Consider the following 22,455-nt stretch of genomic DNA (forward strand, 5'->3'; position numbering starts at 1 on the left):
GAGTTATGCTGGTACCACCCCAGCGGGCAATTGGGCAATTGCCTGGTGACCTGTGGGGCAATCTACTTTTTATATGATCTTCCTGAGGGGGAGGGAACAGCAGGGGCCAGACTCTCTGGGAAACTTCCTAGTGGCCTGGTATTATAAGAATTAGCCCACACTCCTGGCTGAAGGTTTCTCTCCTTGGTGGGACAAAGGGGCCTTACCCTTTATATGCCTAGGGATTGGGCTGTGATTCCTTGGTCCCTGGAAGTTGAGGCTTTGACCCTCTGGTCCCTAAGGACTGGACATGGAAAGGATGGTTGTGGACTCAGCCAGCAGATCCCTGAGATCTTTATGGGTACTTACCTCATATTATTAAGGATCGTTCCCTTGAGAGTTTCCTGGGCTGTGGTACTTTCTTAGCTTGGGCAGATTCCTGACGGTCCCTCCTCTCTCCTGTGTTGCAGGTGTGGGCTAAGCCGGCGGCCCCGGCTTTAGACTGGACCCCACAATGTTTGCAGAGATGTTCAGGTAGCCATGGTGGGATGGCAGAGGGTTCCCCCTCATTCTCTCTCCCAGCTCTCCGAGGGTTTCCCCTTGCCTCCGAGTCCTCTTGAGTCTCCCCACACCTTTGCTTTTCTTAAGTACTCCCTCAGGTAGCCAGCCCAGTTTAATCCTCCTAATGCCACATGGATGTCTGTGTTATCAGGCACGTGGGAGCTGATTACACACAATGAATGGGGGCAATGAGAGCAGTGGAGCAGACAGAGCTGGGGGCCCTGTGGCCACATCTGTCCCCATCGGCTGGCAGCGCTGTGTTCGAGAGGGTGCTGTGCTCTATATCAGGTATGACTCCCCAAAATTCCCCAGTTTCTATCCCCAGGCCCTTCAATTGCCTGAGTTTTCTCCCATCCCTCCTCTCAAAGCCCAGATTGCTGGTGCCCTGTTGCTCTCCTCTGTTCCTCCTCCTTCCTCAGCCTTTTTGCTCTCTGTGTCTCTGGCCCTTTGCATTTGTTCTCTCCGTCTCTTCCTTATTCTGCCCTTCCTAGGAAGGTCTTTGACTAATGAACTGTTCTTTAAGAGTCTCTCCCAATTCAGTGTCAGCTAATCCCATACTCTCTGACCCTGTCCTCTCCCAGCCCAAGTGGCACAGAGCTGTCTTCCTTGGAGCAAACCCGGAGCTACCTCCTCAGCGATGGGACCTGCAAGTGCGGTCTGGAGTGTCCACTCAACGTCCCCAAGGTCAGAGTGGTGAGGGGAGCCAGAGAGTACAGGGATAAGCCGGGAGACTTAATGCAAATCACTGACTGTGGTAGCTCTTCTCACAGATTCTGTTCCCTCAGGGTCCCTGTCCATGCTTCCACCTTGCAGGTTTTCAACTTTGACCCTTTGGCCCCGGTGACCCCGGGTGGGGCTGGGGTGGGGCCAGCATCAGAGGAGGACATGACCAAGCTGTGCAACCACCGGCGGAAAGCCGTTGCCATGGCAACTCTGTACCGCAGCATGGAGACCACCTGCTCACACTCTTCTCCTGGTGAATCTTTTCCACTTTACAGAGACTGAGGAAAACTTAAGGGCCTGGAAGAGGGATGGTGGGAGGAGCTTTGTGAGAGGAAAGCAAGGAGAAGGGTGGAGTGGGGAGCTGCTTGGTGAGAGGAGGGCACAGGGAAGCTGGGAATTTATGGGAGAAGGGATGGAGAAGACGAAAGTTCTTGGAAGGGGAGCCCCAGGTTGATCCTTTGTTTCTCATTTATTGCAGGAGAGGGAGCGAGCCCCCAAATGTTCCACACTGTGTCCCCAGGGCCTCCCTCTGCCCGCCCTCCCTGTCGAGTTCCTCCTACAACTCCGCTTAATGGGGCTCCTGGCTCCCTTCCCCCAGAACCACCTTCAGTTCCACAGGCTTTCCCCCCTCTAGCAGGCCCTGGGGGGCTCTTCCCACAGCCAAGGCTTCCTGACCCAGTCCCCTCCGGAGGCAGCAGCAGCCCTTGTTTCCTGCCAAGGGGCAATGCCCCCTCTCCAGCTCCACCTCCTCCACCTGCTATCAGCCTCAATGCCCCCTCATATAGCTGGGGAGCTGCTCTCCGATCCAGCCTGGTGCCCCCTGACTTGGGCTCTCCTCCAGCCCCCCATGCCTCCTCCTCACCACCTTCTGATCCTCCTCTCTTCCACTGTAGTGATGCCTTAACACCCCCTCCCCTGCCCCCAAGCAATAATCTCCCTGGTCCCCCTGGCCCCCCTGGTCCTGCCGCTCAGCCACCAGTGTCTTCAGCCACTATGCACCTGCCCCTGGTCCTGGGGCCCCTAGGAGGGGCCCCCACGGTGGAGGGGCCCAGGGCACCCCCCTTCCTTGCTAGCAGCCTGCTCTCTGCAGCGGCCAAGGCACAGCACCCCCCTCTCCCCCCTCCCAGCACTTTACAGGGCCGAAGGCCCCGTGCCCAGGCGCCCTCAGCTTCCCACTCCTCATCATCGCCCCGTCCCTCTCAGCGTCGCCCCCGCCGCCCCCTAACTGTACTTCGATTGCTGGAAGGGGGAGGCCCTCAAGCCCCTAGACGGAGCCGCCCTCGGGCCCCCGCTCCCGCCCCACCACCTTTTCCTCTTCCTGAGCCCTCCCAACCAATTCTCCCTTCTGTGCTGTCCCTGCTGGGACTCCCCACCCCTGGCCCTCCCCACTCTGATGGAAGCTTTAACCTTTTGGGGTCAGATGCACACCTTCCTCCTCCCCCAACCCTCTCCTCAGGGAGCCCTCCCCAGCCCAGGCACCCCATCCCGCCCTCCCTGCCTGGGACCACCAGTGGCAGCCTCAGCAGTGTGCCAGGTATGTGAGTGTGATGGAGCCCTTCCTCCCTTCGGGTGGAGAGAGACAGGCAAGGCATTTACGGGAGAACTGAGAGCTCTGTGGTGGTTTTCTTTTTTTTTTTTTGCGGTACGCGGGCCTCTCACTGTTATGGCCTCTCCCGTTGCGGAGCACAGGCTCCGGACGCACAGGCTCAGCAGCCATGGCTCACGGGCCCAGCCGCTCCGCGGCATGTGGGATCTTCCCGGACCGGGGCACGAACCCGTGTCCCCTGCATCGGCAGGCGGACTCGCAACCAGTGCGCCACCAGGGAAGCCCTCTGTGGTCGTTTTCTGGGTTGGGGGCAGGGAGGTTGGATTCTTTGGACGCTGGGAGGAAGGACCTCCCTTGAGCTGAACCTCTCTTTTTCTTTGCAGGTGCCCCTGCCCCACCAGCTGCCTCCAAAGCCCCCCTAGTCCCTAGCCCTGTGCTTCAAAGCCCATCCGAAGCGCTCGGGATGGGGTCGGGCCCAGCCTGCCCTCTGCCTCCCCTGGCTGGTGGGGAGGCTTTCCCGTTCCCCAGCCCCGAGCAGGGCCTGGCGCTGAGTGGAGCCGGCTTCCCGGGGATGCTAGGGACCTTGCCTCTCCCTCTGAGTCTGGGGCAACCTCCGCCTTCTCCATTGCTCAGTCACAGTTTATTTGGCGTGCTGGCTGGGGGAGGGGGACAACCTCCCCCTGAGCCCCTGCTACCCCCACCAGGGGGACCTGGCCCTCCCCTAGCCCCAGGCGAGCCCGAAGGGCCTTCGCTTTTGGTGGCTTCCCTGCTTCCACCACCCCCCTCAGACCTTCTTCCACCCCCTTCCGCACCCCCTAGCAACCTCCTTGCCTCCTTCCTGCCCCTGTTGGCCCTGGGCCCCACAGCTGGGGATGGAGAGGGATCTGCAGAGGGAGCCGGGGGTCCGAGTGGGGAGACATTTTCAGGTTTGGGAGACCTGCCCCCCTTGCTGTTCCCCCCACTTTCAGCCCCCCCCACCCTCATAGCTTTAAATTCTGCGCTGCTGGCTGCCAGCCTGGATCCCCCGTCTGGGGCGCCCCCCCAGGTGAGGATGAGGGTGAGTGGGTGGGACAGAACCAGAGGTAGAATCAGAGATGGGAGCTGGGAATCAAAGGCTTTCAGTTTCATGTCTGAGCTCTTCCTCGGGGTCTTTGGGGAGGGCTTAATTCTTGGCTGGGGGTAGGATGGTTGCAACAGCTGGGTCTGTATTTAATAAACATGGCCTACTTCATGTGAGGCTTCAGTGGGATTGTACATATGAAAGTACTCTAAACTTATTGAATACTTTACACATGTAAATGTAATAACTATTCTTTCTCCTTAGCCCTGTGTCCTGAGTGCCCCCCAACCTGGACCACCTACCTCCAGTGTCACCACGGCAACTACTGACCCGGGGGCCTCCTCTCTGGGCAAGGCCCCCTCCAACTCAGGGAGACCCCCCCAACTCCTTAGCCCTCTGCTGAGTGCCAGCCTGCTGGGTGAGTCTGAGGGAAGACTCTGGTGTGGGAGAGAAGAAAGGAAGCAGAAAAACTGAGAGTAGAGGCTGGATGAATTAGGGAAGAAAGTCTCTGACCACCGGGTAAAGCCTAAAAGAATAATAGGGTCTGCTCAGCTTAGCTGGTTGGCCTAGGGAGACCCTTGACTTTACAATTCCTCAACAGGTGACCTGTCTTCGCTGACCAGCAGCCCTGGAACCCTCCCCAGTCTGCTGCAGCCTCCTGGCCCTCTTCTCTCTGGCCAGTTGGGGCTGCAGCTCCTCCCTGTGGGGGGAGCTCCTCCACCCCTCTCAGAGGCTTCTAGTCCCCTAGCCTGCCTGCTACAGAGTCTCCAGGTGAGGGTATGGGTATGGGTGTGTTTGTTAGGGAGAGAAGTTTTTCCCAAACTGGAAGTATAGACATTTTGAGTTACAGTAGCAGAGGGACTGCATTTGAGACTGACTGAGATTTTGTTTTGTCCGCAGATCCCTCCAGAGCAGCCAGAAGCCCCCTGTCTGCCCCCTGAGAGCCCCACCTCAGCCCTTGAACCGGAGCCTGCCCGGCCTCCCCTCAGTGCCTTAGCCCCACCCCACGGCTCTCCCGACCCCCCAGTCCCTGAGCTGCTCACTGGGAGGGGGTCAGGGAAACGGGGCCGGAGGGGAGGAGGGGGACTTAGGGGCATTAATGGCGAGGCCAGGCCAGGCCGAGGCCGAAAGCCTGGCAGCCGGCGGGAGCCTGGCCGACTGGCCCTCAAGTGGGGGGCACGTGGTGGCTTCAATGGACAAATGGAACGGTCCCCAAGAAGGACCCACCACTGGCAGCATAATGGGGAGCTGGATGAAGGGGGTGCTGAGCCCAAGGATCCATCCCCTTCTGGGCCCCATTCTGAGGACCTTAAGGTGAGTGCAGAGTGATGGTGGTCTGGGCACAAAGACTCTGAGGAAAGGTTGAGGCCAAGGTGCCTTTTCCTAACTTTTCCTACACACGGTCTGTCTTTTCTCAGGTGCCCCCAGGGGTAGTCAGAAAGTCTCGTCGTGGCCGGAGGAGAAAATACAAGTGAGTATTGGGCCCACTACAATACTGGCCTTTCCCCACATTTTCTTGGGTTTATAGAAATAGCTCAAGAGTGACTTGGCTTTCAAAAAGGCAGATACTTGCTTGAATATGAATAAGGATATTACGCCTTTACTATCCAAATGTAGAAAGTTTCCCACCCAAACTCTGAAATTCACCTGGTGCTTGGGGAGGTGTTCCTGACCATCTGTGCCCCTTATTGCAGCCCTACCCGGAACAGCAACAGCTCCCGCCAAGACGTTACCTTGGACCCCAGCCCCACAACCCGCGTAAGTGTGCGGCCCTGTGTGGGTGGGTGTGGGTGCGTGTATGGGGTGAGGCAGGAGGAGGAGGTCAGTGGGAGTGGGGAGAAAATAAAGGACTTCCTGATACCTAGCTGTTTGATCACTTCTTTCAACTTCCCCTCTTGTATAGGCGGCTGTCCCTCTGCCTCCCCGGGCCCGCCCTGGCCGTCCTGCCAAAAACAAGAGGAGGAAACTGGCCCCATAGCAGCCATACCTGGAGCTGGATCTGACCCTGACTGGGGAGAGCTGAGTGCTGAGCCTTGGGAGCCCCTGCCAGCCACGTGCACCTGTGGACAGTGGGTGGGGGCACTACTCCCCACTCAGAGCACAAATGCAACCCCTTCCCCACAATCCCATCCTGAGCCATTGCAGGGGGTAGGGAGGTCACCCCCTCCCCCCCAAAGCCATGTCACTGAAAAGGCCTGGGGGGGGGGTATATGGCCCTCTCCCCACCAGGCTAAGGGGAACACCCCTTTCCCCAGGTCTTTTATTTGTTTAAGTTATTTTTGCACAAATGACTCTTTTATATTTAATTCGACTTCATTGCCTCCCTTCTCGAAGCCAGCAGGCTCAGTTTACAAACCTGTGAGCTACTGTTGGCTGCTGCCCTCCTTCCCCGTGAAAGGTACAAAGCAATAAGCATCATGCACCCTCCCCTCACCCCTACAACACCCCTCTGCCTCTGGCTCAGGTTGCTCAAAGCACAGATCCCTTCTTACCCCTGTCCCCAGGTTTGAAACACATAGCCTCATTTCAAGGTGTAGCCAGCTTCCCTCTACTTTCCTCTGGGATATAAAAAGGGGGTAAGGGGGCAAAGAGAGCCATCTGGGTCTCTCCTCCCATACACACTACACTGCCCCTTCTCCCCCCATCAAAACGCTCAGAGACGTTGTGATGATGCGACTGAGGATTATGCAACGTGGTCCAACCGGAGCGGCCAGCATGACCAGCTGTCCAGGGGCTGCCTCCTGCCTTTTCTTTTGTAAAGACAAGACCTTTGGGAGTTTTAATTCTGTTTTGTACTTGCCCTTTGGGGCCTCCACTGCTTTTCTATGGGAGACACTCTTAATTTAACAGATGAGAATATTTTGAAACTCTGGCTCTGACTCTGTCCTCATTTTTTCCTTAGTTCTTTTGTAAGAACAGGTTACAATTTAAATCCTTCTCTTATAGTAGAGAGTGGCTTAGACTGTCTATTACACTGTGAATGTCTATCTCTCTAGTGCTGCCTCTTCCCCAGGAAACAGCAGAGGCCACACAGAGTACAACAGCATTTAATGGTCAGAAACAGTTGTACAGTATTACAATCAGTCACAGAAGCTGTGCTGGAGGACAGGATCCAATCCGTCCCCACACCAGGCAAAGCAATATTGGACAGGAGCTGGCATGTGGCTGGGCCCACGTCCTCATCCCCGTGGCCTGAGGGGAGACCACCATCTAATATCCCTCAGGTTCCACTACTCTTCAGAGGAGGGGTGTAAGCCCCACATGCAAGAAGAACCCCTTGCCCCCAGTGTCAGATGGGATGTGAGAGTTATGATTAAGGGGAAACCCTGTGTAAGGTGTTAACGGAGTTCAAAGGGGTAGGGATTACCCCTGTTCTCCATCTCCCAAAGGTGCTCACTTTCCCAGTTTCTTCATCCGTTCATCAATGTTGGCAAAGTTCCGCTCAACTGTGGACAGGTTATCACGCATCGTTGTCTGCACCTAGAGAAGTGACAGAGCTATTTTACTCTTTGTCAGGTTCGGGTGCTTACCTGAAGAAATTCTCTTACAGAAGACAAGAGAGAAATGGAGGGGAATTCCCTGGTGGTCCAGTGGTTAGGACTCAGCGCTTTCACTGCCGGGGCCCGGGTTTGATCCCTGGTTGGGGAACTAAGATCCCACAAGCCACGCGGCGTGACCAAATTAAAAAAAAAGAAAAACGGAAAAAGAAAAAGAGCGGGAAGGTTACTGCACCAGTTTCCAGGCTACCCTGGAATACCGTGGACCTAGCGCAGAGTCTGCCAAGCAGGCAGGCTTCTTAAGAATTCCCGTCCTGACTTTAACCAGAACGGCTCTTTTATCTGTTTTATGTAATGAGGAACAAGTAAGATTTTGTTGACATGAGGGTTTCACAGGTCCAGTTTTAGAAAACTGCTCCGGAGGAAGAACGTATACCAAGCACTTAAATTTATCTTGATGCTCCTGTGATACAAGACAACTTCAGTGCTTCTCCCAGCTCTGAGAACAGTGCCCCCAACAGAAACCGAGGACTCGCTATGTGCTGGGCACTGCTAAGAGAATGAAGAAAGAGGCGAGGCTCACTGCCCAGCATCAGGAAGGAAGTGGCAGAACCAGGTGGGAGCCCAGCTCCTGATTTCAAAGCCCATGTTCCATCTGATGTGCTGTGCTCAAAAGCATCTGGTTGAGGACCCAGGGAGGGTAAAACTAAGCTGTGACTACAGAGTGAAGGGGTAGGTTTTACAGGAAAAACTGAGGTTTACTGAACTCTTAACAATTCACTCATATTATTTCACCTAATCCATACAACTCTGAGGTAGGTATAATTTTCCAGATGGTAAGATGGAGGTTCATAGATTAAATAAGTTGTCAAACGTCCCACAACCATTCAGAAACAGTATGGAGACTCAAACCAAGCCCCTGCCATACCACCATGCCACCAAATGGGCTAAGGCAGAACCCTGTGGAGATGAAGCTGGAGAACCTAGCCTGTGTGTGCTGGGGAAGGGGAGTAGCCGACCAATAAAGGGGCACACACCTGGGTCAAGAGGGTGGCGCTGTCCTTGAGGGAACAAGCGATCATCTGCTGTGTGGTATCCAAGTGTGTCATAAGCTGACCAAACTGCATGGCTATGAAAGAAGGTCAGAACGGTATGTGTGGCGTTAGAATCCAAGACCAGAGGGAAGGGGACAAAAGCTGCCCGCTTTCTAATTCCTCTTAGCACCCCTGGAAGCTGGCCTCCCACCTTGTTCATGCAGCTGCCTGATGGTGACAAGTCTCTGCACCAGCTCAGGAAGGGTGGAGGCGAGCGGGCTCCAGCGCTGTATGGTTTCATACAGCTGGTGCACCTGGAGGGACAAGACAGTGGCCAACCTTCAGCGAAGTACACACTGACCACTAAGGTTGGAAAGGTCAACTTGGTGGCGCAAGAGGGAAGCACTGCCTTTTCTCAGCTATTAAGAGCTTATGAAGACAGGGACCTGAGGATTCAGTGCTCTCATGCTTTGCTCTTAACCACCAGAAGAGTACATAAGGGAGCAGGAAAGGGTATGAAGATGGAGGAAAGGTAACTTTCTGACCTTGCTTTGTGCATCTGCATCCTCTACAGCAGCTTTATGCTTGGCAATCTCATTCACTTTTCCCAGGACACTCTGAAAGCACAGATTTTAAGGTTGATAGGGCATCTAGGGCTTCCAGAGTCCCAAGCTACCTGTAATCCAGTTTGCCCCTCACTTAATACCTGTAGACGAGCCTCCACTTGGTCCAGAACTGCAAGGTCCAGGGCGCTCACCTTTGCTTGCAACAGCTCTACAGTCTCCTGGGGGCGGGGGTTAGGACAAACTTCATGAAGGGGAAGAATCAGACCAGAAAAGGCCACCCCACATTCCACTGGAGGTAATTAATAAAGAGCTACAGATCCAAAACCAATGTTCCAAGCAAACCCAATCCCGATATCTCCTCTGTAATCCAAACACTCCAGTTCCTTTTACACTCACCATAAGGCAGCCTCCCTGCAGACCTGCAGAAAGGGGATTCTGATGGGGAAAAGCAGGAAAGAGGTCAGTGGTTCTTATCTCTCCATGTGATTACCACCTTCCCCCATCCTTTCTGGTTCTAGTGGGCAACCCCTGGCTGATCCTGTAACTGGAGCCCTTTCCTGACTCCTCCCAGGATTCTGTGGAATGCTGTGGACCTCAGGGCGCAGGATATGCGGGTTAGACTAGGTATAGGAGAGCACCTGACCTGAGCATCCTGATCACAGCGTACAGCTGCTTCCAGCTCTGCCAGGCGCTTCTCGAGTTCTGCCACCTAGGGGGAGGAAGGAGGGGAGATTTGCCATCCACCTCCCTGCTGCTGCAGTGGGAGGTAAGATCCTGCTCTTTGCTTGTCTGCTTACCACTCCCCTACCCTCTCCCCACCGCTCTGCCAAGGGACTTCTTTCCCTGGAACACATCCCTAGTCACAATCTTAAAGTCTTCACTGAAAGTAGACGGTGAGGCAAACACGGAGAATGAGACATCAAGAGGAATCAAGCATTCCCAGCACCCTCTCCCCAGATGTGATCCCTTGGAGGGAGGCAGGAAAGTCTCTAGAGCCACATCTCCCCGGCCCCTCAACCAACATTACATACATACATACATACATATATACATACATACACACATACATACATACATACATACTTTGGCAGCTTGAGAGAACTTGTCCTGCTCAGGCCGAGAATGTAGTTCATAAGTGACAAGGCTGCTATCTGGGGGTGTCCCACTAGTGGTCTTTCCCCCTGAACCAGTCCCTTTGCTGTTCTTTGTTGCTTCCAGCTGCAGCAGTAGGCGCCTGGGTCAGGAAACCAGAAATAATATCATGACTTGAAGGATGTGGGTTAGCCCAGTCACTGTCATTTCTGCCTCACAGTCAGCATTAAGGAACAGCTAGGCCACTTCTCCCCTTCGTATCCCTGTCAGTACCTGGCTGAGTCCCCCTACACCCCAATCACCAATGATTTCCCAACGAAGTCTGGCACCCACTTAGCCAGAGCTCCATCGGGGTCAGTAAGGTTGATTGCGGCATCTGGTCCCAGCAGCTTCTCCAGATGGGAAGCAACCAGCTGCTGCTTCAGGGCTGCCAGCTGTTTAGCCAGCACCACGGGGGTCAGCTTCTCCTCAGTGGCTGACTCCTTCACTGTCGTCTGGTATGAAAACAAACAGACAGTGAGGGGTGGCAAGAGTGAGTCAAGGAAAAAAAATAGATCAAGACCCTTAAAAATAGCTGTGGCTGAGGACTTCCCTGGCGGTGCAGTGGTTAAGAATCCGCCTGCCAATGCAGGGGATCTAGGTTCGAGCCCTGGTCCAGGAAGATCCCACATGTCGCGGAGCAACTAAGCCCACGCGCGACAACTACTGAGCCTGTGCTCTAGAGCCCGCGAGCCACAACTACTGAGCCCATGTCCCACAACTACTGAGCCTGTGTGCCACAACTACTGAAGCCCGGGCGCCTAGAGCCCATGCTCCACAACAAGAGAAGCCACCGCAATGAGAAGCCTGCGCACCGCAACGAAGAGTAGCCCCTGCTCACTGTAACTAGAGAAAGCCTGTGTGCAGCAACAAAGACCCAACGCAGCCAAAAATAAATAAATAAAAATAAATTTATAAAAAAAAAATAGCGGTGGCTGAAAGTCACTGGGATGGTCCTTACCCACCTATAGCACTGAATATAAATTCATGTGCATTTCTAAACTCTGAAAACCTCAGCCCCCTTATCCAGGAGCTTAGGGAAGCTTTCTCCTCCTGCTGGGAGGTCTTCCTCCGCTATGTAAGTCATAGCAGAGAGGGGAGAAGAGTTTATAGTTACCTTGATTTTCTCAACTTCAGTCATCAGCTCTTGGACCTCATGCAGCAGTCTCTGGTACTTTTGCTGGGGTGTCTCCTTCACTCCCAGACCCTCTCCAAGCTGGAGAGCAAGCACAGATGGTGATGTTACACCTCCCAGTAGAGGGAACCTCAAGAATTTGTCCAAACCCCAGGCCTAGTTTGTAAGTGTATCATACCCAACTCAGAATCCACATCATCCTAGTACAGGAGAACTGGAGATAGCTGGAGGCCTGGAGACTCTCCAGAGCAAACAGCAGGGGGACAAAGCATCCTCAACTGCATCCTGCTGGGTTCCTCAGGGCCCCCAACCAGAGAGAAACTTGGAATCCCAACTATGTCCCTTGATCTCTCTCTTAAATGCCCGCTGGATAGGACTGCTGCACCATTCCCATCAACACACACACAACAAACCATCTCATATTCTCCAGATTCATATCCCGTTCTTTTGGTTTTTCCAATTCGATCTGAGAAATCTGCCAAGAAAAGAAGATGGAATTGAGGGCCTGATCAAGACCCACGGCAGCCATGGTCTCAGATGACTGTGAGGGCTTCCATAAGACAGCCCAAAGCAAAAGTCAGTTAAGGCCTGAGGTCAGGCTTCCCCATCCAGTTTCCAACAGGGTCTCACCAAGTCCCTTTGTTCCCACTCTCTTGTCTTTGAACTTGTCATAGGCAGCATTGGGATTGACAATGATGTGCTCCACACTTGTACTCGTCAGCTCCTCCTGCAGGAACAGGTAGTTCAGACCGGGGCAGACTCATTCCCACCCTCGAACTTCCCGGACCCCACAAAATCCCCAAACCATTAGGAGACTGGGCCGTACTTTCCCAAGGGGAAAGAAGGGCGGCTCCACTCCAAGCTACAGACCCAGGTTCAACCTAGGAAATGAAAGCTTCCTGGTAAACTTGGAGTCTCAGTTGTATAAATATTAACACCCTGATTCAACTCGCAACAGAGGCAGCATAACCTCCCAGCCCATTCTGTACATAAGCCTCCCTATCCCCTCCCCTTCCCCAATCCAACTGGGCCCTCCCAGTTATCTGGCACACACCATGCATTCAGGGCAAGAAATCAACTTGACTTCTTTTAACCTCCCCCTCCTAAAAGTAAATTTCCTTGCTGCTGAGGAAGTCTATTTTCAAGCTAACTTCCCATCCTTGCTGGAGGGAAAGAGGAGACAATCAAGCTACTAACTCTGAGAGTGAATATCAGGACTTTCATAGCTGCTGAAGGGAAGATGCCAGCTCTTAGATACAAAGGGAAGGTTGGCAGAAGGCCTGACCAGAAGCCTTGTTTCCAGGCTGCCGTGAAGTCAGGGAATTCAGGGGATACAGAGAAGAGGCAAATGCTTTTTAATTTTTTGGCCGCACCACGCGGCACATGGGATCTTAGTTCCCCAACCAGGGATTGAACCCATGTCCCCTGCATTGGAAGCGTGGAGTCTTAACCACTGGAGTGCCAGGGAAGTTCCTTGCTGTATTATTATTATTATTATTATTTTTTGTGGTACGCGGGCCTCTCACTGTTGTGGCCTCTCCCGTTGCGGAGCACAGGCTCCGGACGCGCAGGCTCAGCGGCCATGGCTCACGGGCCCAGCCGCTCCGCAGCATGTGGGATCTTCCCGGACCGGGGCATGAACCCGTGTCCCCTGCATCGGCAGGCGGACTCTCAACCACCAGGGAAGCCCACTGTATTATTTTTTAAGGGACATCTTAGAAGCAACAAGCATAAGCTGTATCTGTTTGCCAAGAGTACCCATGGGCAAAGGCCACGTGTAAGTCCTGAAATGGAGATAGCACAGGATCTTTTCAGGGAAGCTGCAGTACCTGCCTCTTCTCCCTGACCCTTCTGCTGTTTCTCAAGCACTGAAGCTCTTCCATAAAGAGGGGATGTGGTAAAGAAAGTGAAAGAGATTTCACCCTAGAAATTGACGCAGAAAGGTTCCCTCCTTACTCGGTATCTATTAGCTATTCAGATTCTAATAACTACACCAAGACCACGCCCTCCAGACTGCATGTCTCTCCTTCAATTGTCAGCAGTCCGACAGGTCTCATTATGTTACTGAAGGAAGTGGAAGGAGACCAGGAATCCTTTTCTGTTGGGGTGGACATCTCCACCTTCCACAGGAGGAAGGCAAAGAGAGTCTTCCCTCCTTTAGCCAGAGCAATGATTCTCAACCCTGGCTGCACAACAGAATCACCTAGAAAAGGCGGGGGGTGGGGGGCGGGGGCGAGGCCTGGGTTCACCTCTGTAGATTCTGATTTAATTGTTCTGGGGTAGGGCCAGGGTAGTAGGCCAGTTTAAAAGCTACCCAGGTCATTCTAATACGTATCCACGATTGAGAGTCTCTGTCTGCGTGTGTGTAGTAGGGGTTGATTGGTGGGGGAGCAGTTATGATGGAGAGACATGGAGAAAGAGCAGCAGACACAAGCTCCGTCCTTCATCTCTGCTCTGCTATTACAGAAGGAACCAGTGTGAGTGGCAGCTTTATAAATAAGGGAGGAGGGGGGTGAGGAGAAAATATCAACTTCGACCTTTACCTCTTCTTCAGGGAAGTGCTAGGCAGAGGGGCAAGAGCTAAAGATTAAGGGAAAATAAAAGGGTTCGATGTCCCATATGCAAGTGCCTAGGGGAAGAAACAACTGGGTCCCAAATTAGTCTCTCCTTAATTTTCTCTGAAATGTTATGGCCAGAGCACACACTGGCCAAATAATTGTGTGGTCTCTGGCCTCTAAAAAGTGTTTGTCTGAGGCCTCATGTTCAGGAAAGAACATCACCCTCTCAAGTTCCCCTCAAGAATATGCCTCTCCTCCTGGGAGTGTCCCGATCAAGGCCAACGAGGTAGAAAAAAAAACCTCTTTGGGAGGCATAGTCTACAGACCAAGGAAAGAAATTAATCACAGCTACCATTTTGTTAAGCCCTTATTATAAGCCAGGCACTATGCAGATGAGAACCTACTTTCTTATTTACTTTCCTAAGTAGGGAAGGTGTGGAATAAGAAAGGGTCAACAAACAGAGCGTGAGTCTCAGAGGTTCTGGGATGGTAGCAGGGATGGTCAGTGCTTTCATCTCACTATTCCTGCTGCAGGAGCACGTCCTGAGTCAGAAGGGCTGCCCGACGCTGGCATCCTCTTGGAGCCTCTCCGAGGGTGTGGCCCCGGAGACTCAGGTCGACAGCATACTTTAGCCCTCCGGTGGCACCTACTCCGCCAGTGCCTCGGAGATCTGGGGGCATGGGCTGGAGGTAGTGTCATTACAGTGATTCGTGAGATGGGAAAAGGTCGGCTGGGGCTGGGGCTGAATAGAGGGACAAAAGATTTAGTAGAGATAAAAGGACAGAGAAACAACTGCCCATCATAGCACACCCCGTTAAAAAGCACATGAAAGGTCAGGCTTCTTACCAGCTCCTTGTGGTTTCCCCAGAGGTGAGAAAATCAAAAGAGTTAAAAGGAAAGGGAGTGGGGACATGGGGGTGAGGGAGGGAAAAAAAAGACAAAATTGTTATTAGCAAATTGTCACATGCACTACATGATAGTCTTCAAACATACTGCACCACAGGGCCCAGGGGAGCCTAGCAAAATTTTGGGGCCAAGAAATTTCAGCTGGGGTCACCACATACCCCAAGAGAAAGAAGAGCTTGGGACCCTTTCCTCTCTGGTGGTGAGGATGTCATGAAACTTTGCCATTAACAGCAGCAATTCAGGATCATCTGAGAACTAGTAGTTAGATGTTGCAAGCTGGTGGCATGGAAGAGGAAAGTGGGGGGAGAGAAGGCTGAGATGGAGGGGAAGCTGTAGAAACGGCAGAATGTGAAGCAGAGGCTGTGAAGATATTCTGAGAACCTGTAGCTGATTGAAGGTCCATGATTCTCAAGGGGGAGTTCATGGCTCAAGTCTTCTTATCTCTCGGTTTCTCTAGTTTTGAAGAATTAGGCATTTGGATGGCAGAATCAGTCATAATGAGGGTGCTCATGTGGGTGGTTTGATATGACTTTATGTTAAGCAGAACAAAATATGTCAGGTACAGATGGTGAGTTTAAGGAAATACGAAGTACCTAATTGAAGCCCCATCCTCATTCTCTGTTGCCAGAGGAGAGGCTGGGCAAATCCTGGTCCCTCGTGTAGTCTGGTGTGTTTATACCCATCCTGAGTGGTTGGGAACTCACCCTACAGCTCTGAGGGGTCCAGAGCAATTCTGCCATGATGTGCTAGCACAGAGAGTCCAAAAGACACCAAGATTCACAGCTACCAGACATGCGCAGAACATATTTCTTCAACCCTCCGTTCACAAGGTTCACAGGGGTTGGAGGGTACACAAGGGGGAAAGGTGAGAGTATCTCAAAGAGGCTGTATTTTAGTCCAGGCCACGTAGACAAGGCTCCACTTCCAGGCAAGACTGGTAAAGAACTGCCAGGAGAGGAAATCAAGCTGTATGCACAGCCTTTCCAGGATCTCTACTGATGAGTAGACAGAAGTGTGGGAAGTCGAGGATGGTTATATGTATATGAAAACACATGATGGGACAAAAACAACTGCATCCTGCTCCAGAGATTTCAGCTAGATACATCTGAACTTCAACCTCGCCATTCCCCTGTCTCATGCCAGAGTCCAGCCCAGCCGAGACTCCTCTTTCAGCTCAGGGTAGAGGTGGATCCAGGTCCTGTGGTCTAGGCTGGGATGTCTCTGCAGAGTGGGTGTAAGCACTCACAGGTGCACACATGCAAACACACAAGGGGAGGCACACACACTATACCTTTCTCTTACTTGCCTCACCAAGCTAAAACCAGCTTGAGAAAAACTCAAGGAAAAAGAGAGGACAATGGGCCATAAGTTCAACTTCAAATCATGAGGAACAAGCAGAATGGGGGAGGAAAGAAAATCAAAAAAAGGAAAAGTGGTATATTTGTTTGTAAATAGTATATATCACCTCCAGGTCTGAGCTGTGCGTGGGTTGGGAAATGAGATTTTAGGGATAATTTCTGTAACCTGGAGTAGTAATGGTCACCATGGGAACCTATTACACCAGCCAACTTGATTAGAAAATTCTAAGTGCCCTGATCCCAGGTACCAGTTTACCTGGTACAGGACTCCCAGTCCCTCTCACTAATAACCTCCCAGACGCCCCAGGGTTGTTTGGCTAAGTGGCTATGCCTCAGAGGGCAAGACCTGAGGTTCCAGATCAGACACGGGAAGAGGTCACTGCTGCTCTCTGAGCCTGTTAGGCTCTGTGCCAACACCGCAGCCAGGGGCACTTCGGAACCATGATGACAAGGGAGATGGATAGTGCTGTAGAATAAAACTGTCCAGGATGGACCAACACAGTGCTGACCATCCAACCATTTCTAAAGGAGGGGTACAGAAACAGAAAGACGCACGAAAGCACAAAGAACCCAAGCTAGTACCCTAAAAATGTATATAACACCCCTTTCCTATCCCATTTACCTTTCTCTAAAGGCTTAGCATAGGGGAATATTAAAATGAGGTTTTTACCAGGTATAATCCACATACAGCCAAGAAGTGAAGACTGTTGCTGTCCCCCTTGTTCTCCACCCTTGTCCAGAATGGCTAAAAGTCACTCCCTTTCTCTTAACTCCATTTCACTCTGTGGAGGAGAAAGGCAACCCCCTTCCAACTCCAGCTCTTAAATGCCTCATGTCCAGAAGCATTCTTAGTCTCCATGTTTCTATCCCATCCTCCATTGGACAGTTGTATTCTGCACACCTCACAAGGGGAAGAGACAATGATCCATGAATCATAGTTGTGCTTCTAAACCTTGATTAAGGATCTTTAACCATGAGGCCAGCAGGCCCCTTAGTGACCCAGCTAGAGATGCATTAGAATTTAAAACAATTAGCTGCAACAATAGCACAGTGACAGAGCATTGCATGCAAGATGGCAAATGAAAAAAACATGCAGAGAAGAAGCATCGAATGGTCTTACTTGTGCAAACTAGTGTCCAGGCAAGGTGGTGAGGAGGGAGGATGGGGGAAGCATTAGGAAAAACTCAGATAAGTTCAAGTGCGCCAATAGTCAATGAACACAATCAAGCATACTATGTGATATCCCAAACTGTAAGGAAAAGAACCTACTATTTCACATCTCAGGCTGGTGGAGTTTTCAGCATTATCTACCCTTTGGAGAACTGAAGCCTCTGCCACAGACCCACCAAACTAAGGCTAAGTCACTTTTTCCCTTTCAAATGCATCAGGGATAGTTACAGCATAAAGGGAGGAACTAAATCCTATTTCTAGTGAGTTTTCTAAATTTACTCCCCTTGCTCCGGCAGTTCAAAAGCCATGAGCAGAATGCCTCACAGGCCCAAAGGTAGGCTGTGGGCCCAGGGGGGAGGAAATTCCAATTGGGAATTAGCTTTCCTGACAAGACATTTTAAGAAAAGTTTCCAAAAAGCCCATCACCCCAATCAACCCAGGAGTGTCTGAAATGCAGAGGGGATCCTCCTAGAACGAGGAGGAAAGAGCCAGACTGGGCGGTTTTCTGGCCCATTCACTTTAGAATATTTTAGTTCCTGCTAAAATTGTTTTGAAGGGATAGCAGGAAAATCAGGATCATGTTTACCAAAAATAAAACCTTCTACTACTTTCCTCCCCCATCCTCCCCACTATGGGAATCGCAAACTTTAATGTTTAAGTTAAACTAGCAATTACAATCTTTAGGGGCTATTATAGGATATTATTTCCTTCAGCAGCCCAATTTCTTCCACAGTGGAGCAATGAGAAAGGAAGTGAAAAGACAGTGAGGGTCAATACCCCTTGACTATTTCTTTAAATAAAAATCTGGAGACTGTCCTGAAAGGTTCCATACGAAGCCGGTCATATTGGTTGTCTCCAGGGAATGGAACTAAGCAGTGGCAGGCAGCGGTGGGAAGAGACACTTTTTGTTCTACGTGCATATATTACCTACTTCAAAAACTAATAAAATTAAAGTTGAAAATAATCTGGAAACTAAGGCAGAACATGCTCTTGCCAGGAGTGAAGAAGGTGACTGAAATCTCATGGTTCAGCCACAATAGTGGTGATGTGCACTGTCACCTGTACTAGGTTTTGGGAAGGTAAGTGAGAAGGGGACAGGCTGCTAGTGAGAATCCAGGCCTCACAGAAATGAGGTTTCTGGATTGTCTAAGTACAACCCACTGCTCCTCAAGTTGCACATATACGTCAGTATTAAGAGCAGTGGCAGAACCATTACTCAGCTGACTTCCTGAAAGCTGCCCTCCTAAGGCCCACAGGGACATGCAGGGGCCAGAGACATTAGCTGACATCAGGAAACATCTCAGGCCTCTCTCGTTCCCGCCAGGGCTCTTGAAGTAGCTGAAGGTCTCCCCACCCCATTTACTCCTCCCTGGCGATGGAGAGTCATTTAGCTGAGCCTTAGGTGATGGAGGCAACTTAGCTCCTCTTGTATTTACCATCCAGTTCCTATATACTTCTATACTGGCATCCTGGGCTTCATGCTGCAGGAAATGAACACTTATGGTGGGCTCTCCCCATCAGCCACCCCACTAGATGCTACTAAAATAGGCTGCTCAGGCTCAGCAGGGAGGAACAGCCAATCAGGGCTGCACATTCAGTTCTTCCATGCCTGGGATGAGGGTCATGTTCTTTTTATTAAGAGATAGCCCATAACTTCAAAAGGAGAATTACAATGTATTTTTTCATTTGGCAAGGGGACTGCTATGATATTACCTGTCTGTATCACAGCCAGCGACAAAGGGACAAAGTTCCACTCATTATCTCACCATGAAGGCTTGATATTTTATAGGCAGAGGCCTAGGCCAGAGTTGAACAATCTCTGAACTATGGTAGTAGAATGGAGTCCTCGGTATACATACTCCTGCCCTTTGAGGTCAGAGACTGCTCCCTAAGAAGATACCTCTTAGAATGACAGGTCCACACCTAGGTCCTGAGCAATGACAACATCTGCATTATCTCCAGATACTCAAGTTTGGGGGACAGACTGACATGCCAGCAAGTACAGAAGCAACAAGGAACACACCACTCTGAGAGGGAACAGGGAAGGTGTTCCCCACAAAGTAGGAACCACTTCCACGTGGGGGAAATCAAATAAGGAATAAGTGAGTACGCCAAGCCATACATTATAAGCCAGCCACCAGCATTCTCCAGAACTAACCAGCCCCACAGACATAACCACAGGACTTACAGACACACATACTGAGCCTGTTCCCACTGACTCTTGGTCACAACTTTATTGAGATCTCACACCATCAGTGTGACCCTAGCCCAGCTCTCCTTGGAAATTACAGAACCTAAAACACATCCTGTAAGACATGTTAATAGATCTTTGCTCTCCTTGGCACTTACATATAGAATTTTTACAATGTTGATTTCATTCACTCAATTTTTTCTTTCATGTTTCTTACATGTATCCTAACTCCCCCATTAGTCTGGGTGATTTTTGAGGGCAGGGACATTTCCTCCTCTGTATTGCATAAAAATCAACAGAGAACGTACACATTCAATAAATAATGCTAAGTGGTTTCCCTTATGGTTAAAATGTGTCCATAACTAATTCCTTCCTCTTGAGTTCTTCTTGAATCTGACAGCGCTACCAGGGCCTCTCCTCTGCTGATATGAAAGATTTATGTGCTTCCTCAAATTTGTTTTGCCCTAACCAGGTTCCTTATCTTTCTAAAATCTCGAATTCATTTTCCTGCTCCTTGGCCAATGGATACTGTATATTCACATAAAAGAGTATTCCTCTATACTTCAAAGTCTAGCTCTTGTTAGGATACTAACAAACATGTACTGAGCAATATATTTTATGAAATAGAAGGCCTAGGTCTTAACCTCAAGCAGTTTGTAAGTGCTCAGGATTCGTGATTCATTACCATGGACTAGCACCCAGAGCCCTAACTAAGTCACTAGCCCCCAACCTGTTTTAAGATATTTCAATTTTATTTAAAAGGCCCAAGTACCAGGCCTCTTAGCTGTAATTCCACTGACCTGACTTTCCTTCCTGGCATTGCTCATTTGCAAGCCCTACGACCTACATACCACCCAGGCTGGGTTGGCATACCCGCTTATTGCTGTGGCTCACTAGAAAAGGGAAAGGGCCTGCCTGGGGGAGAGAGGTCAGAGTCCAGAGGAGTCCTGAGGCAGCACACAGTCTTACCGCATCAAACTCCGCTTGATCATCCTCAGGCAGGTCGCTGGTTTCATAAACATCTGGCTCGTTCCTGGCCTGCAGGTAGAAGCAGTGACCACCCAACCTTACTACCCAGCATCCACCAACACCCTTGACCCCACTCCATTTGAACACGTTAACAGAGAAAGCAGGCTGTGACGCCAGGATTCCGCCCCTTCTTTCGCCTGCCCCGTGAACTGCCTGTCAGTTCCCATGTCTCAGAGGGGTGGGGATAACAGTGGGGACACCTGATGGTTAATGGTGAACGTTAAGTGATGACAAAGATGTTACCCTGAATCTGAAGCGGGGCGGGTCCTCGGCACTCATGTCAGGAGAAGAGGAGCTATCATTAGGCCCTGTACACACTAGCCTGGCACAAGGGCTGAGAGTGACTCAGGACCTTAGTACCCAAGGTCCTATCCCAACCCCCACCCCGAGAATGCAGGCAGGGCAGCACAAAGGGAGGGTACATGCCGGCCTGTGCGGGGGCGGTTTGGGAAGGAGGTTCCCCAGAGAACATAGTTCTCCACCTGGCACAAGAGGGGTTCTGTCACGGTAACCTCTTCACTCTTGCCAGGGTGAAGGCCATCACCAAATGGTCCGGTATGTGTGTCTCGGGAGGGGGTGGGGGGCTCATGGGAAGATTTGGGGAGACACGGGTGGTGTTGACACGGATGGCAGAAGCACTCGAGCACAGTGGTAAGTGCCTGGAGATGATTTCTGAGCCGAGAAACCGGCGACTGCGGAAAGGGGCCTTGTAGGCCGTCCCACGGCCCGGCCCAGTCGGGTCGAAGGAGTCCGGAGGGTGCAGCGGCCGGTCGGGGAGCTAGCGGCGGGAGCCCTCGGGGCCGAGGAGGGGTTTCAGGCGGGAAGGGTCGCGGGTTGCTGTCTGTTGGGGGTCCTTAGGAGGTCGGGGGCGCGGTCTTGGGGAGCCAGGGCCGGCCGTGTACTCACAATGCCGGGAAGGTCGGCGTATTTAGGGTCCGCCATGGTGGCGGCGAGGCGGGGTTGGGGGACCGGGGCCTCGGTGGAGCCGGGGCCGGTGTTCGGGTAGGGGAGAGGCTGTGTCCGAGTCCAGGATAAGGCGGCCGCAAAGGGAGCGGCGGAGGAGGCGGAGGAGTAGGAAGTCTCGCGACAGGACTAGTACAGGGGAAGGGTGAAGCAAAAGTCGCGAGAACAACCCACTACCACACCCGTGGAGTGACAGGGATTGGCGAGAACGAGACCTGGGAATGACGTAATGGCGGGGAAGCGCCGCCTGGGGTTGTGGGATATGTAGTCTTGGACGATCCGGCTTGGGCGGGTGACGGACAATAACGCGCCTTGGGAGTTAACTTCGTACGACTTATTTTCTTTCGTTTTTACGTCGGGTCTGTGAAAGAGCTTTTATAATTCCTGTTTTTCAGATGAATAAATTTGGACTCCCAGAAATTAAATAACTAGGTAAAAATAACACAACTAGTCATGCTATGGCACAGCCAGGGCTTCGAAACAACAATAACAACAAGTAAAATTTAGTAAAGATTTAGTCATGTTAGGAATGAGAAAGTTAAGTAACCTTCTCAGGTTAGGGCTGTCAGGTAAATGAAAGAGCACCTAGTTAAATGTGAATTTCGGATAAACAACTAATAGTCTTTTCAGTATAAGTACGTCCCATACGCTATGGGACATACTAACACACACAAATTATTAGTGTTTCATCTGAAATTCAAATTTAACTGGGCTTCCTGTTCTTGTTTTTCAAATCTGGCAATTCTACCTCAAATAGAATAGGCACTTGGTAGCACCATGTCTGTCTGAATACCTTCTGTGCTCCTAATCCCTTCACTAATGGTTTTCAGACTTTAGAATTTCACAGTTCAATACAATTAAAACAACAAAAACCCTTTTTGAAGATAGGCATAGTATTGCTACCTTTTTATTTTGCCGAGTAAGTACATTAAAAAGATAAAATAAAACCTACTCTCCACTATTACCATCATTACTTAGTAGAAAAGTATGGAAGGACATACAGTACTCTCAGAATAAAAGACAGTCCTTTGAAACAACAAATCCAGC

The 22,455-nt window shown here is 51.2% G+C and overlaps 2 protein-coding genes across 4 annotated transcripts; one reads left to right on the forward strand and one right to left on the reverse strand.

Annotated features, from left to right (window-relative positions):
• Window positions 1-715: 715 nt before the first annotated feature.
• MBD6 (methyl-CpG binding domain protein 6) lies at window positions 716-5,952 on the forward strand (the record flags this gene model as incomplete). Of its 2 annotated transcripts, none has more annotated exons than XM_079714663.1 (11): window positions 716-828; window positions 1,122-1,224; window positions 1,354-1,516; window positions 1,742-2,797; window positions 3,193-3,854; window positions 4,134-4,287; window positions 4,471-4,646; window positions 4,770-5,183; window positions 5,288-5,340; window positions 5,564-5,627; window positions 5,773-5,952. In XM_079714663.1, the coding sequence occupies 11 exons, from the start codon at window positions 716-718 to the stop codon at window positions 5,845-5,847; spliced, it is 3,033 nt and encodes a 1,010-aa protein (XP_079570789.1). In that variant the 3' UTR covers window positions 5,848-5,952. The 2 variants fall into 2 exon arrangements, with proteins under 2 accessions (XP_079570789.1, XP_079570788.1); XM_079714662.1 differs by having other exon boundaries at window positions 4,471-4,640.
• Window positions 5,953-6,900: 948 nt separating this feature from the next.
• On the reverse strand, window positions 6,901-21,456 carry DCTN2 (dynactin subunit 2; the record flags this gene model as incomplete). 2 transcript variants are annotated; one of them, XM_079714183.1, is made up of 14 exons in its annotated part: window positions 6,901-7,349; window positions 8,404-8,495; window positions 8,612-8,714; window positions 8,946-9,017; window positions 9,107-9,184; window positions 9,363-9,401; window positions 9,610-9,675; window positions 10,050-10,200; window positions 10,392-10,552; window positions 11,215-11,313; window positions 11,646-11,707; window positions 11,863-11,959; window positions 20,386-20,454; window positions 21,352-21,456. In XM_079714183.1, 14 exons carry the CDS (start codon window positions 21,385-21,387, stop codon window positions 7,263-7,265), a joined length of 1,212 nt encoding a protein of 403 aa, XP_079570309.1. In that variant the 3' UTR covers window positions 6,901-7,262. The 2 variants fall into 2 exon arrangements, with proteins under 2 accessions (XP_079570309.1, XP_079570308.1); XM_079714182.1 differs by lacking the exons at window positions 20,386-20,454; window positions 21,352-21,456 and adding an exon at window positions 14,311-14,490 and having other exon boundaries at window positions 11,637-11,707.
• Between the last annotated feature and the right edge of the window lie 999 nt (window positions 21,457-22,455).

This window comes from Hyperoodon ampullatus, assembly GCF_949752795.1.
Source record: "Hyperoodon ampullatus genome assembly, chromosome: 11".
Lineage (NCBI taxonomy): Eukaryota > Metazoa > Chordata > Mammalia > Artiodactyla > Ziphiidae > Hyperoodon > Hyperoodon ampullatus.